General features: G+C 44.6%; 1 protein-coding gene across 1 annotated transcript; it reads left to right on the forward strand.

Moving 5' to 3' along the window:
- Positions 1 to 9972: 9972 nt before the first annotated feature.
- Positions 9973 to 12512, forward strand: LOC115690422 (leucine-rich repeat extensin-like protein 4). The gene has a single exon (XM_056306166.1). The coding sequence runs from the start codon at positions 9988 to 9990 to the stop codon at positions 12133 to 12135; it is 2148 nt and encodes a 715-aa protein (XP_056162141.1). The 5' UTR covers positions 9973 to 9987; the 3' UTR covers positions 12136 to 12512.
- The last annotated feature ends 936 nt before the right edge of the window (positions 12513 to 13448 follow it).

Here is a 13448-nt window from a genome sequence, read left to right on the forward strand (position 1 = left end):
CTTTCGAGCCAAGTGCTTCCGGTCCAGTCCGTGGTGAGGAGAAGGACAACATCTTTGAGAGCATAAATGATCACATTCATCACCGGCACACATAAAAACAACATGTTAAATCACCGACATGTGCCGAAGAAACACATACGTTCCGGGTATGCCCGCCCAAAGCGTGGGCTTTGTAACTAGTTCGATTTACTCCGATGCTCAGCTCCATGCAATGTCTTTGTTTTACTCATGAAATGGTATGCCATGCTGAATCATTGGATTCATTCATCCTCTGATGGAGCGGCTCCGGCAAGAACAAAAGTGGTCGGAGAATTTGAGAATAGTGACAATTGCAAGAACATGCACCGAAAGGCATTAGAGAAAAAAAGAAGGATCGGTTTCGATTGTACTTTTATCTCTTCGTGTTTTTTTTTGGCATTTTATTGGTCATATTTTACTCCATTATTTGTCACTTTTGGGTCCAATCATGTCATGATTTTCTTTGCCTTTCTCGTGTGCCGCCTGGTCCACGGATTTTGAAAATGAAAAGAGAACCAATCTACACATGCACTTTCCCCTTGCAACAACTCAATTCTCAATCACAATTAACATGGAGATTAAGCCAAAGCTAGCGATAATAGTTCGTTCGAACAAACGAGGCAATTATATGATACACATGTCACCCATTCAATAATTCGATAATTTGATTTCCATTTTCTCTTTGCACGAGAGAGGGGGGCACGGTCGCATCCCCTTTCCGGTGACCCTTTGCCGATACGCGTCCCCTACGATAGCGAGAGTGGCAGGCCTTCGTATGGCCGTTAGAGCGAGGGATTGCTTGCCTTCGCCCAGAACCCCCTCGTGCAGGGGCAAGCAGTCTCTCACCAACTCTCAGCGCTCGCCGACGAAGAGGGGCAGTATCACATGGGCACAACTTTTTTTTTTTTTGTACTTTTTGCTCTATTTGTTTCGTAAAAATTTGACGTTTCTGAAAAATGATTTCCAAAAAATAATTTTCCAGAAATATGACAATAATTTCCATTTTTTGGCTAAAGTATAAAAATGAATTGGAAATTATATTAGATGGTTTGGAAAGAAAAACCTTCTTTTATTTTCATAAATAGATATGCACTATGTGAGCACTGATTACTTGGGCACAAGCAGCTAAAGAATTAGGCACGGGCACCGGAGTCGCTGGCCCGGCCTCTATGGACTCGAGCTCGGCCTTGACGGACCCAATGTCGGGCACTGGAGAGTTGAGCCCCGGTTCATGGAGACCAGACCTGGGTCCATAAAAGTTGAGCTCGAGACCCTGGTGCCTATGCTCAGGTCACTACAGCCCGAGCCCACATTCATTGAGGCAGGGCCTAGGACCCTGATGCTTGTGCCTGAGTCCAATGAGGCCGGGCCTAGGACCTCAATGCTCTTGGTGCCCGGGCACAGGTAAATTGAGGGCAAGCAACTTTTTTACTTTATTTTGTTTTTTTTTTTTTTTGGTAAGGTAAGAAAACTTGTTTGTAGCTACTTTTTCGTAAGAAGTGGTAATCCTAATTTATTTTGAACTGTAAAGGAACTGAAAAATTTGTGGATTTGAGGCTATTGGACATCTCTTTAATGTATGGACAGAATGCAATAGTCGTTAACGAGTTTTTAGGATCGATTTGCGATAAGGTAAAGTCTTGTAACTGCTTCATGCCAATATTTTGACCTTTCATATATGTGGGTTACCTACCCTTAACGATCAAAGCGAATCGAGACTCTGACCAACCGATTCCTCTTGTGTTAATTCTATAATAGATTCCTCCAAATTCAAGCTCAAACGAGCCAATGAGAATTCAAGTTTTGAAGTCCTGTGGGTTCTTTACTGAAGCATACTGGTATTAGATAGGAATCAGGGCATTGTTTGAGTTCATCATCCTCTTTAACTTTGGGTTTTCTGTGGCTCTCGCTCTGCTTAACCGTATGTGTCTTCTGTTTTCCTTCTTATTGAGGTTTCTGTAAACAAGAGCTTGTCTACTCAAGCTTCATTTGATGATGCAGCCTTTGGCAATCCCCGACAGTAAAATCAGATGATCCTGAGGACAATGAGGACCTTAATAGAATGGGTGGATCAATTCAATTGCAATCTCATTGCTCTAGTCACAAAAATAGATCAGGTGCAAAATCTTGACAGGTAGTTTCTTTTGATTGTCCATCATTTTGCGACGGTTAAGACCTCATCTGGGTGAACAAAAGGCTTTATTCCTACAAGGACTCGTGTCACTTCTTTGTCTATCTTTTCTTTTGGGTCTTGCAGGGGGGTCATCCAGGTGTACACCTACGCTGCCTGAGATAGCCATTGCCGCCAATTGGAAAAAAAGGAATGGTGCTCTCACTTGAGCAGTACTCAATTAATTTGGATGAACAGTTGACATGCCACAGGTTGCTGTCTTAAGCTATGAAAAGTCTGAAGATAGTACTTTCTTGATATATCATCACAGTAGATCATAAGTGTTAAACCTCGAATGTTCATCCGAAGTATAATTAAGGCTCCGTTCGTTTGGCGGAAAATATTCTCTTTTGGAAAATATTTTTCGGAAATCATTTTCTGGAAAATATTTTCCCGGAACATAATTTTTCGGTATTCGGCGACTAATATGAAAAAGTTTCGGAAAATATTTTTCGCCGGCGAAGACGGGGCGGGCGGCGGCGGTGTCCGCGGCGGCGTCCGGCGTCCGGGCGACCGGCGGCCGGCGGCCAAGCGGCAACGACGGCGTCGCCCGCCGCCGGCCGCGCACGCGGCAGCGTCCGGCGTCCGCGGGCGGAGGCGGCCGGCGACCGACGCGCAACGCCGGCGTCCGGCGGCGGCGGACGGCGGCGCCAACGTCCGGCGTCCGACGCGGCGGCCGGCGACCTTAGTGAAGAAGAAGAAGAAGCTCCGGAAAATGATTTCCGTTTTTAAGAAGCGGAAGTCATTTTCCGTAGACTGTGCTATTTTGTGAGGGGAAGGAAAATATTTTCCCACGGAAAACGTTTTCCGCCCCGAACACCGGAAAATCCGAAAAATATTTTCCGGGAGAATATTTTCCGCCAAACGAACGGAACCTAAGTGTTTGTTGTTATCTTGGCAAGAAATGGAGAAACAAAGTATTCTCGAGGATAAATCGGTGCTATTGAAAGGTGTAAGTTGTGCTTTTAGGCCAGGTGTTCTCACGGCTCTTATGGGCGTTAGCAGTACTGGTGAAACTACTCTGATGGATGTCTTGGCTGAGAGAAAGACCGGAGGATACATCAAGGGGAATATAACAGTTAAAGAAATAATGAAGCTGAAGATAGGATTGAGTAATTTGTGTATATTTTGATGTATTATAATGAAGGTTACCTTTATGAGATGGATACCTAAGGCAATCGAATTAATTTTAAGCTCAATCAAGGGACAATAATATCATAATTGTCTCCAGCATAGTATGTATCCTATAGAAAATCTTGAGAATCTCTAATATAATATCGTTAACATTCTCCCTTAAATTCAAGTTTAGAGAAGTTAACTGGAGTTTGAATTAATGTCTCCAATGACGCTGCGTGGCATCGGACTTTGGATCCGAGGCGGGGAGGTGTGTGAGGCGATATATACCAGATCTGGCTCATCTGAAAGCGGCAAGTCTAGTGGTGATGTTGGCTTCTCGAGATGAGAAGTGAAAAGTTGAGAATTGAAGGCATTGGAGCTGAAGAGCATGCGTCCTTTTACGGTCAACTTTGTTGTGCGACCAATACAACTGGAGTGGCTACAACAAGCGTAATAAGCTAGGCTTCGTGGCATCGAAAAATACCTCAGTATAAAATAAAAGCTTGACTAGGCAATGCATCGCCGCCGACGTTGTAATACGACCACAGTGGCACACGAGCGACTGGGTGCACTTAGGTTTCTTTAGGAATAGTGGCTATGATATCAAGTTACGAAATAATGAAACGGGAGATAGGATTGAGGAATTTGTATATATTTTGATGTATTACAATGAAGAGTACATCAATATATTTATAGGCTTTATGAGATGCATATCTAATGCAATCAAATCAAGATATACACAATTAATGGAGATATACGTGCAATCCTGAGAGATACATATAATCGAAAGTAATATCTTAATTGTCTCCGACAACAAAGGTACTATCATGTAGAAAATCTTAAGAATTTATAACAACAACAATCTCTGGCCATTAATCAGAAGAACCAAGATACATTTCCCCGGATTTCCACATACTGTGCACAAAACAACATACATTCGCCTCACGTTACTGTGCACGGGTCGTTTCTTTACTCGGAATGGCTGCATTTGCCTCCTGGAGTGGACGACCAAACCAAGAAGGTTTGCATCTACCACCACAATCTGTTTCTACCGGGATTGCCTTCTTTAACTCAAATCAAATTGTGGAAGCGCTTGCTGCTTGACTGGTTGTGAAATCTAATTGAGGATCAATCTAATTCAAATCATTTCTAATAATTTTTTTTTTTTGAGGAAGTCATGGAGCTTGTGGAGCTAAATTAGGGGTGTGCAAAACAGATCGCCCAAATCAGGAACCGTCCGGACCAGACCAAACCGGCTTGTTGGGTCCGGTTCCCGGGAGTGTCGGTTCGGTTCCCAATTCCTAAAAGCGGAACTGGTATCCGGGCAGTCCGGTTCTCGGTTCCAAGGAGGAACTGGACCGACCAAACCAAACTGACCACATATATCTTTGGTATTTTTTTATTTCTTCAAAAAAGTTAGTAAAATGTGTACTAAACCCTAAGTGAACTTCATTTGCATAAATTCATGAATGTGAATTGAATTAAACCATAAGTGAACTTCTTTGACAAAAATTAGTAAAATGTAAATTAAATCGTAAGTGACCTGTTCCATGGGATTGGATCGGAACCAAATCGGACTGGGAACCGATCACTTCTAAGCTAAATGGCCTTGTTCAATTTGGCTGGTATGATGGTATATCCACTAAGCAACGCAAAAGGCTAACCATTGTGGTTGAATTAGTCGCAAACCTCTCCATCATTTTCATGAGCAAACCAACCTGAGGGCTTGATACAAAAGCTTCTGCTTTTGTCATGAAAACAGTTAGGAATACAGTGGACACAGGGAGATCGGTCGTATCCACAATTCACCATTAAGGCTTGGCCTGGGACCTCGAGAGCGTTCCACGCTCGGGCTCCATGGACCAAAATTGAAGTTCGAAGACCAAATTGAATATACGAAGAAGAATACAGCCATTACTTTTGATCTTCTCTCTTTTCCTTTTAAACATGCTCGATAATTTATCGAGATAAAGCCACAAAAAACCTCAAATTATACCCATTGTGACACATTACCCTGCACTTTTATTGTGACATCAAGTATACCTATTGTGACATAATTACCCTAAATTTTTTCTTGTGACATAAAACATCCCAAAACTTGTACGTATGGGACACATTTATCCTTCGTTAAGGCTCCGTTGGATGATTTTTCAGTCAAAATAATATCTTTTTTTTTTCACTTAAGCCACGTGGGCATCATATCAACACCGTTTGCTTTCCGGCGTCCGTGTAGGAAAATTTTTAACGGTCCTTATTAACAGAACTTTGACGGAAAGTAAATGTGCTGCGTGGATACAAGTCTGGAATTTTTGCTGCCACGAATGCGTCACATTGAACATAGTTATATAAGCAAATTTCACTTGGGTTTTAGTTTTTGGTTTTCTTTCTTGTTTAAAAAAGGGGATAATAACACAAATGGTCCATGAATTTCGACCCAATGTGCAATGCTGTACCTAAATCTTTAATTTGTTCAATGCAGTCCCTGACCTTTAGCCCAATGTGCGATGTGATCCCCGAACTTTTAATTTGTTCAATGTGGTCCATAGACTTTTGGTACTTATTCAATGTAATCCCTGACCTGTACGAAAACGTTCAATGTAATCCTTCCATTAATTCAAGATCGAGGACAATATTGAATATCTTCACATAATTCAAGGACTAACTTGAACATGTACCAAAAGTTCATGGATTACATTGAATAAATTAAATGTTCAGGGATCACATCGTATATTAGGCTAAAGGTCAGGAACCGTATTGCACGTCGAATGGAAGTTCATGGACTCCTTGTGCCATTTTACCTTTCAAAAAACAAAAAAGAAAAACGAAATCCTCGTAGCGTTTTGGCGCGGGAAGGGAAAGAACCACCTCCGGAGGAGTAAAAGGAGTTGGTGGGGTGGGGGCCCGGACCGATCCAGGAGAAGGCGCGTGGGTCCCCCGGAAAACCAAAAGAGACACTCCGTCGCTGCTATCGTTTTCGTCGCGACTAATAAAAAGATCGTATCGATGGATGGGGGGGGGTGGGGGCACCACCGTCCAAAGGCGACGACCGACATCGCTCTCAATTAAATCTGCATGGGGGTGACCCACGACTTCACGTGCCGCAATAATAACTCGCCCATCCGGTCCACATCCTTTGAACCCCTTCAATTAAGCTTTACTTTCACTTTGGCTTTTTTCTAATTCGTTTTTTGACCCCCCCACCCTTTTAGCATCAGATTAGTAAGTTTCTTTAGCTCGATCTGTGACCTGGTGCTAATTTTCGAATTTCGAATATTGTTTGAGAGCGAGGACTGGTACGTCGTTGATCTTGGAAATTCAAGATTCTCAATAGTAATCTCGATAGGGGTTACATGAATCTTCACTCGAGAGATAATTGTGGCAGTTTTTTGGGGGCTATGTAGGACTTTACATACATGAGTAGGGACCTCAAGTTTATAAGCAAGATAGGGAACGCACTGCCAAGTTTGAAAAGCCGGGCTTCATGTGATTTTCGTCAGATCCAAAGATATCGATGGTCCAAGAGGTGAAATTAGTTATATGATTGCGTTTCGTGGTGGCCAGAACTGTGGATGGTGCTTTCTTTCGACTGCTAATTGGGTTTCTTCGGCTTCCGTGTGCTCCATGGAGGGAATCGAGCTTCTGGGAATCACATCGACGTTCTTTTTAATGGAAGGTAGAATTTCTTGGAGGACCTAAAAGATAGTTGCCCGCATGGTCAAATCTATCATTTGGTAAAGTTAGATACGAAAATGCTCATGAATACATTGTGATCTCTTTGATCATGGGGATTGATCAATCAAACAGAATGTTCACAAAATTATGAACAATCACGAAACGCCAACAAACCACATTTATCAAGCGATGAAACTTTGTTACGCTATTTGGTTTAAAATTGAAAATTTGGGATGAATCTATTAAGCCGATAAGGTCGCCTCAAGTTATGTGGAAGCTGTTGTTCGATCAATAAGACATTATTCAACGTATTTCACAAGGATGGCTTGCTCTATTAAAGAGCTGTAATTGCGTCGAACGGATACACGACACAACCATACATGAAACATTTCTAATGTTTAAGATCACAAATCAACAATAAACCCACTAAACCGAAATTTCACATGCGAATAAGAGTGACTTTTACTATCGACATAATTCGACGTTTAACTTTCGTTTAATATTTAACAAGCGGAATTTCTACAAAATGCATTTTTTAGGAGAAACTTAAGGAGGCTATTGGAAATCGTTGCAAACTTTTTCCTAACTTTTTTAAACATAAAATATTTGTGCGTGATCCGACAAGGGTATCAACAAGAGCCATTGCAAACTTTTTCTTGGACTTTTCAAACCTCGTTAACATGTCCATCTCAGGTCGGTGAGACCGGAAAGGCAATTGACCACCGGCTGGACCGGTTTCCTCCCCGCCGTCGAGGTCAAAGTCCCGGCTGTAATGGGCTGGGCGCTGCTCAACTGCTCCTCCCTCTCTCTGCTGTCCTTGTTGCATTACAAAACAATTTGAAATTCAACAGTTCAGTTCTCATCAATCAGTCTGTAATCTAATAATTTATACGATGGTCCTCGCTCCGCACGACGCGCTTATTTTCCAATTTCATCTGAGCAACATATTCACATGAAGCGCTCAAGGTGGGTTAAATGGGTGGGTATGTACGGGTTTTTACAAATTGGGTTAACTATAAATGTTTGTTTAGTAATATAGATCGCATTGAATATGGGCTGGGTCGAATATGTGTTTTAGTAATATGATCGTGCTGGGCTAGGCGCTGCCAACTGCTCCTCCTCCATGCTGTCCCTGTTGCATTGTAAAACAAGTTGAAATTCAACAGTTCGGTTCTCATCAATCAGTCTATAATCTAATAATTTATATAATGGTCCACTCCTCAATGACACAACGCGGTTGTTTTTTTTTTTTTGTTTCATTTTTCATGCAAATAGATAAATATTTGACAATTCATGGGAACCCTAAAATACAAAGATGTCAACACACATAATCAAATGAGTGGGTCTAAGTAAAAGTGGGTCCAAATTGGTTTAACTTTGTACCCATATTTTAACTCATTTTAATAGGGCTGCGTATTGCTTTTTAGCCGTTGGGGCCCATTTGTCGACCCCGCTTCAATCATCTCGTGCCTTTTCAAATTTCTTCGACTGTTTTTTCTTTTCAAATTCATTTGCACACAATTTCACATTCACGGTTTCCTTTTCACTTTTGAGTTTTTGAGACTTTTATTATTATGGGATCATTTTTACTAAATTTGGTTTTTCTCATTTACTAAATTTGGTTTTTTTTTTCTAATTTCCATGCTATGAGGGTATTTTTCTTAGTGCGAAAAAATCGCATCACAAAGTGTATGTTTCATCACAACACATGCATATTTTTCTAGTTCTTTATAAATATTTTAATCTTTAGGTCTTTTCACTTTTTTTATTTTATCTATTAATTTGTTAAGTTACTTTTTTAATTTGATGTAAAATTTTATCTAAGTAACATATTTGCATGAAATGCTTAAAGTGAGTTAAATGGGTGGGTAAGAGTTTTTGTACATTGGGTTAAATACGAATGTGTTTTAGTATGGATCGAATCGAGTATAGGTTGTTGGGTCGGACATAGGCCGCTAAAATTGTATTACATAAAATTTGATCAGTATGAGTTAAATGGGTCAATTTGGGTTATGTCCAACCCACCCGTTTGACGGGTTTTCCCGTCCCTAAGTGCTCTCTCTCTCTCTCTCTCTCTCGTGGTGAATTTTGATTGAAACGTCGACGATGGAAATATTTTTATGTCATTTATTTTTATAAAATGATAAGAGTGATCATTTTTAAGAAAATATTTTATAAATTATTCGTTTTTCACAAAATAAATGGACCTTTATCGAGCCGCTAATTTCCATCTAAGACTACCGCTTTGCAATGTCAAGTCTAGATAGGACATAACAAAAAAGCAAAGAGCCATGTGGCATACATGCCTGTTGACAAGTCAACTAAATCATCAACATCTGTTCTTGTGTCACGTTATCTATTTTCTCCTCCCCCTTTTTTTTTTTTGTTTATGGATAATTTGGGTCAATGGGTGAATGACCTTCTTTTTTTTGCTCACAATTTGGGTAATGACGTGCAAATAAAGAGAAGATTGGTTTTTCTTTACGACCCCGGTCGTCTCAACACCGATGATCTCCAGAAAGAGCTCAACAAAAAAAGGAAACCGAATCACGACCTCTACAACGTAAGAAATTAACCGAAAAAAAACTAAGGCCTCTATAACAAAAGAATTCAACCCAAAAAAAAAAAAAAAACCGAATCACACCGATCTGCAGAAAGAAGGAAATTCAACCAAAAGAATCAAAGAACAAAATGGTGGTGGCATCGAGCTGTGTTTGAGCTGTCTTGTTAAGGAAAAGCATCATGCTATGTTCCCCTCCTTAACACCCCCCTCTTCCTCCTCCTCCTCCCAACATCCCTAGAAGAACAAAAAAAACACCAAACCCTCTCCCTCTCCCTCTCTCTCCTCAATTCAAATCGCCACCTTCTTCTTCTCTCTCTCCTCCAGACTTTCAGATCTCAAACTTTGAGACTCAAAGTTCCCATTTTTATCCCAAACACCCATCACACCACCTTCCTGGAGAGAGAAAGAGAGCCATTTCCATACCTCAGCCTCATATGCCGCGCATGAGATGACGACGACGACGACGGCGACCACCCATCTCCGCTCCCTCTCCGCTGCCATCTTCGTCTTCTTCTCTTCCTTCGCCGCCCTCTCCGCCGCCGCCCATGGGGCCGCCACCCCGACCCACGACCCCAAGCACCGCCACCTCCTCCACCACCTCGACGAGTTCGGCGACCGCGGCGGCGGGAGCGTCGCCGTCGACGTGTCCATCTCATTCGAGAACCCCCGCCTCCGCAACGCCTACGTCGCCCTCCAGGCCCTGAAGCAGGCCATCGTCTCCGACCCCAACAACTTCACCGCCAACTGGGTCGGCCCCTCCGTGTGCGACTACTCCAACGTGTTCTGCTCCCCCGCCCCCGACGACCCCAGCGTCCGCACCGTCGCCGGAGTCGACCTCAACCACGGCGACATCGCCGGTTACCTCCCGGAGGAGCTCGGCCTGCTCGCCGACCTCGCCCTCTTGCACCTCAACTCCAACCGGTTCTGCGGCGCCGTGCCGCGGAAGTTCCGGAACTTGAAGCGGCTCTTCGAGCTGGATCTGAGTAACAACCGGTTGGCCGGGAAGTTCCCGAGCGTCGTGCTGGAGCTCCCGGCGCTCAAGTTCTTGGACCTCCGGTTCAACGAGTTCGAAGGGTCGGTCCCGAGGGAGCTCTTCGACAAAGATCTGGACGCCATTTTCATCAACGACAACCGGTTCCGGTTCAGCCTGCCGGACAATCTCGGCCACTCGCCGGTGTCGGTCATCGTCCTGGCGAACAATGACTTCGGCGGGTGCCTCCCTCAGAGCATCGTCGAGATGAAGAACTTGAACGAGGTCATACTCGTGAACAACGGGTTCAAATCTTGCTTGCCGCCGCAGTTGGGGAGGCTCAAGAACGTGACGGTCTTCGACGTTAGCGTCAACCAGCTGGCGGGTCCGCTGCCGGAGAGCGTGGGCCAGATGGTGAGCTTGGAGCAGTTGAATGTGGCTCACAATAGGTTGTCCGGGAAGATTCCGGCGAGTGTTTGTGGTTTGCCGAAGTTGCAGAACTTCACGTTCTCGGACAACTTCTTCACCGGAGAGCCGCCGGCTTGCCTGCGACTGCCGGCGGTGGATGACCGGATGAACTGCTTGGCGGAGAGGCCGTCGCAGCGGTCGCCGGTTCAGTGTAGGGCGTTCTCGTCCAGACCGGTGGATTGCAGTGCTTTCGGATGCTCTCGTTCCTCTGCTCCTTCTCTTTCGCCGCCGTCCCCACCAGCCGTCTCTCCGCCGCGGCCGGTGGCGCAGCCTGTTCGCTCCCCTAGTGGCGCTCCATCGCCAATGCCAGTGGCTCCGACCCCGCCCGTTGGAGAGCCACCGCAGTCGGCGCCTGGTCCTTCCACTTCGCCATCTGGTAGCTCTCCATCACCAATGACAGCGGCTCCGACTTCCCCGCCCGTTAAAGATCCACCGCAGTCGGCACCTGTTCCTTCCACTTCGCCATCTGGTAGCTCTCCATCGCCGTCACCTCTGTCGTCGCCGCCGCGGCCGGTGGCCCCGCCTGGTAGCTGTTTAACGCCGTCACCCACTGCACCTTCCTCGTCCCCGAGGACACCGCCTGTCCACTCGCATCCACCACCGTCTGGATCTACATTGCCACCTCCCCCAGTTTCTTCACCACTCCTGCCACCTCTGCCATCGCCGCCCGTTTACTCGCCTCCCTCGCCCGTTTACTCAACGCCTCCTCCGCCGTTTTACTCACCATCTCCCCCGCCACCGGTTTACTCTCCATCTTCCCCACCTCCTCCGCCACCATACTCTCCACCCACCCATTACTTCCCTAACTCCCCACCACCACCACCTCCACCTCCACCGTCATCTCTACATTCTCCTCCACCACCGCCGGGCCATTCTCAACCTCCACCACCTCATGTAGAGAAGTCGCCACCATCGCCATCCACCCATTATTTGCCACCGCCACCCGCCCACTCATATACCCCGCCTCCTGCCCACCATCACGAGTCCCCGCCGCCGCCGCAAGCTCACGATCACTCGCCCCCTCCTCCCCAAATTCCATGCGAACAACTGCCGCCGCCTCCGCCATCCCCGCCGCCCCCGGCCCCTGCATACAAGGGGCCAATGCCACCAATTAAATCAGTCCCATACGCTTCTCCTCCGCCACCACCTTTCTATTAATTCTTTTTCGAGAATTTGCCTTTTTTCCCCCTCCCCAGCCTCTCCCAAATTTGCACCCAATCGGATTTCAGCAATATGGCATTTTCGGATCATGTGCAGAGTTGGCTTGTTCGTTGTAATTTCTTTGAAAAATCAGTCGACGACAAAACTGTGGTCAAAGCAAAGAGGGAAAGACGAGAGAGTCTCCACAATCTGCTTATTTTTAATTTATCTTGGGAATATTATTTCCGAGTTTGTGAAATAAATTTGAAGAAGAGTAGAGCGAATGTAAGGCTGTAGGATTGTATTATGTATATCGGTCATCGTTAATGGGATTGATCTCCAATCAGGGTCACAACCTGCTGTTTGAATCGGTACTGTCTTCTGGTTCTGCATCACAGCTCTGTAAATCTTTCTTTCTTCCCTTTTCCCTTTTTCTTCAAGCGTTCAACTTCATGGAACATTATTGCATTGATTCTCAGAATTCAGACCAGCCATTCATCTTGGTCTCGCCAGCATCAGGGTTGTTTTTGTTGTTTGCGATACGATCCAAACCAAATCTCTCTACCCTTTTTGCGTCCGTGACAGTGACCTCCTTCCTGCTTTACATGAAAACAACAGTTGCTCCACTCAGTCTCTGTTTTTCATTTTTGCACCGAAAGGGTCATATTTCCACTTTGATGTGTATGAATTGCAGAATCTTTAGCATTTCTAGATGTGAGCATGTGTGATAACAGTATGGCCCATGAGCTCAAATCATTATCGTCTTGCTAATCACGCCTTGAAGATTTGAACTTTGAATCTAAATCTTGATTTTGAGCCCGAGTTTATCGCATACCTATTTGCTTACAGCATCATCAGTCACTAAGAAATCTCAGCAGAGTAGAGTATGACAGTAAGTTCGGTTACCAAGGTTCTTGATCACATCGTTCGTATCCATCGAATGGATCCTCAATGTCGGTCGAGTGTCTAGATGAGAGCATTATCTGTATATTGTCTCTTCTTTTCGGAGTTTACGCTAGCAGCCTCTAAGGTTTAAGTTAAAAAATGACAGATTGGGTGGATTATCTTGCCTAAAGATTACCCAAATCCTCTGGCATTTGGAAATTGAGATATTGACCTCTCTTCTTGATCTGTGCTCTCTTTCTCATGTGCTTTCTCACCGAGTCAGGTTTCCACAGTTGTTGTCTGTTTAAATATCTTCCCTTTTGCACATTCAAGACTCTCTCTGTCTCAGCTCTCTGTGTTCATGTTCATGAGATCAGGATAAGATTGTGAGTGACGATGTGCATCAATCAAGCAATAAGATATGCCATCCTGTCTTCAACCAACGC

Source organism: Syzygium oleosum, unplaced genomic scaffold, assembly GCF_021117445.2.
Source record: "Syzygium oleosum isolate NSW1041296 unplaced genomic scaffold, Sole_v2.1 Sole_v2.42, whole genome shotgun sequence".
NCBI lineage: Eukaryota > Viridiplantae > Streptophyta > Magnoliopsida > Myrtales > Myrtaceae > Syzygium > Syzygium oleosum.

Coding starts and splice junctions, on each gene's coding strand:
- LOC115690422 (XM_056306166.1), top strand. CDS start 9,988: ATGACGACGACGACGACGGCGACCACCCATCTCCGCTCCCTCTCCGCT.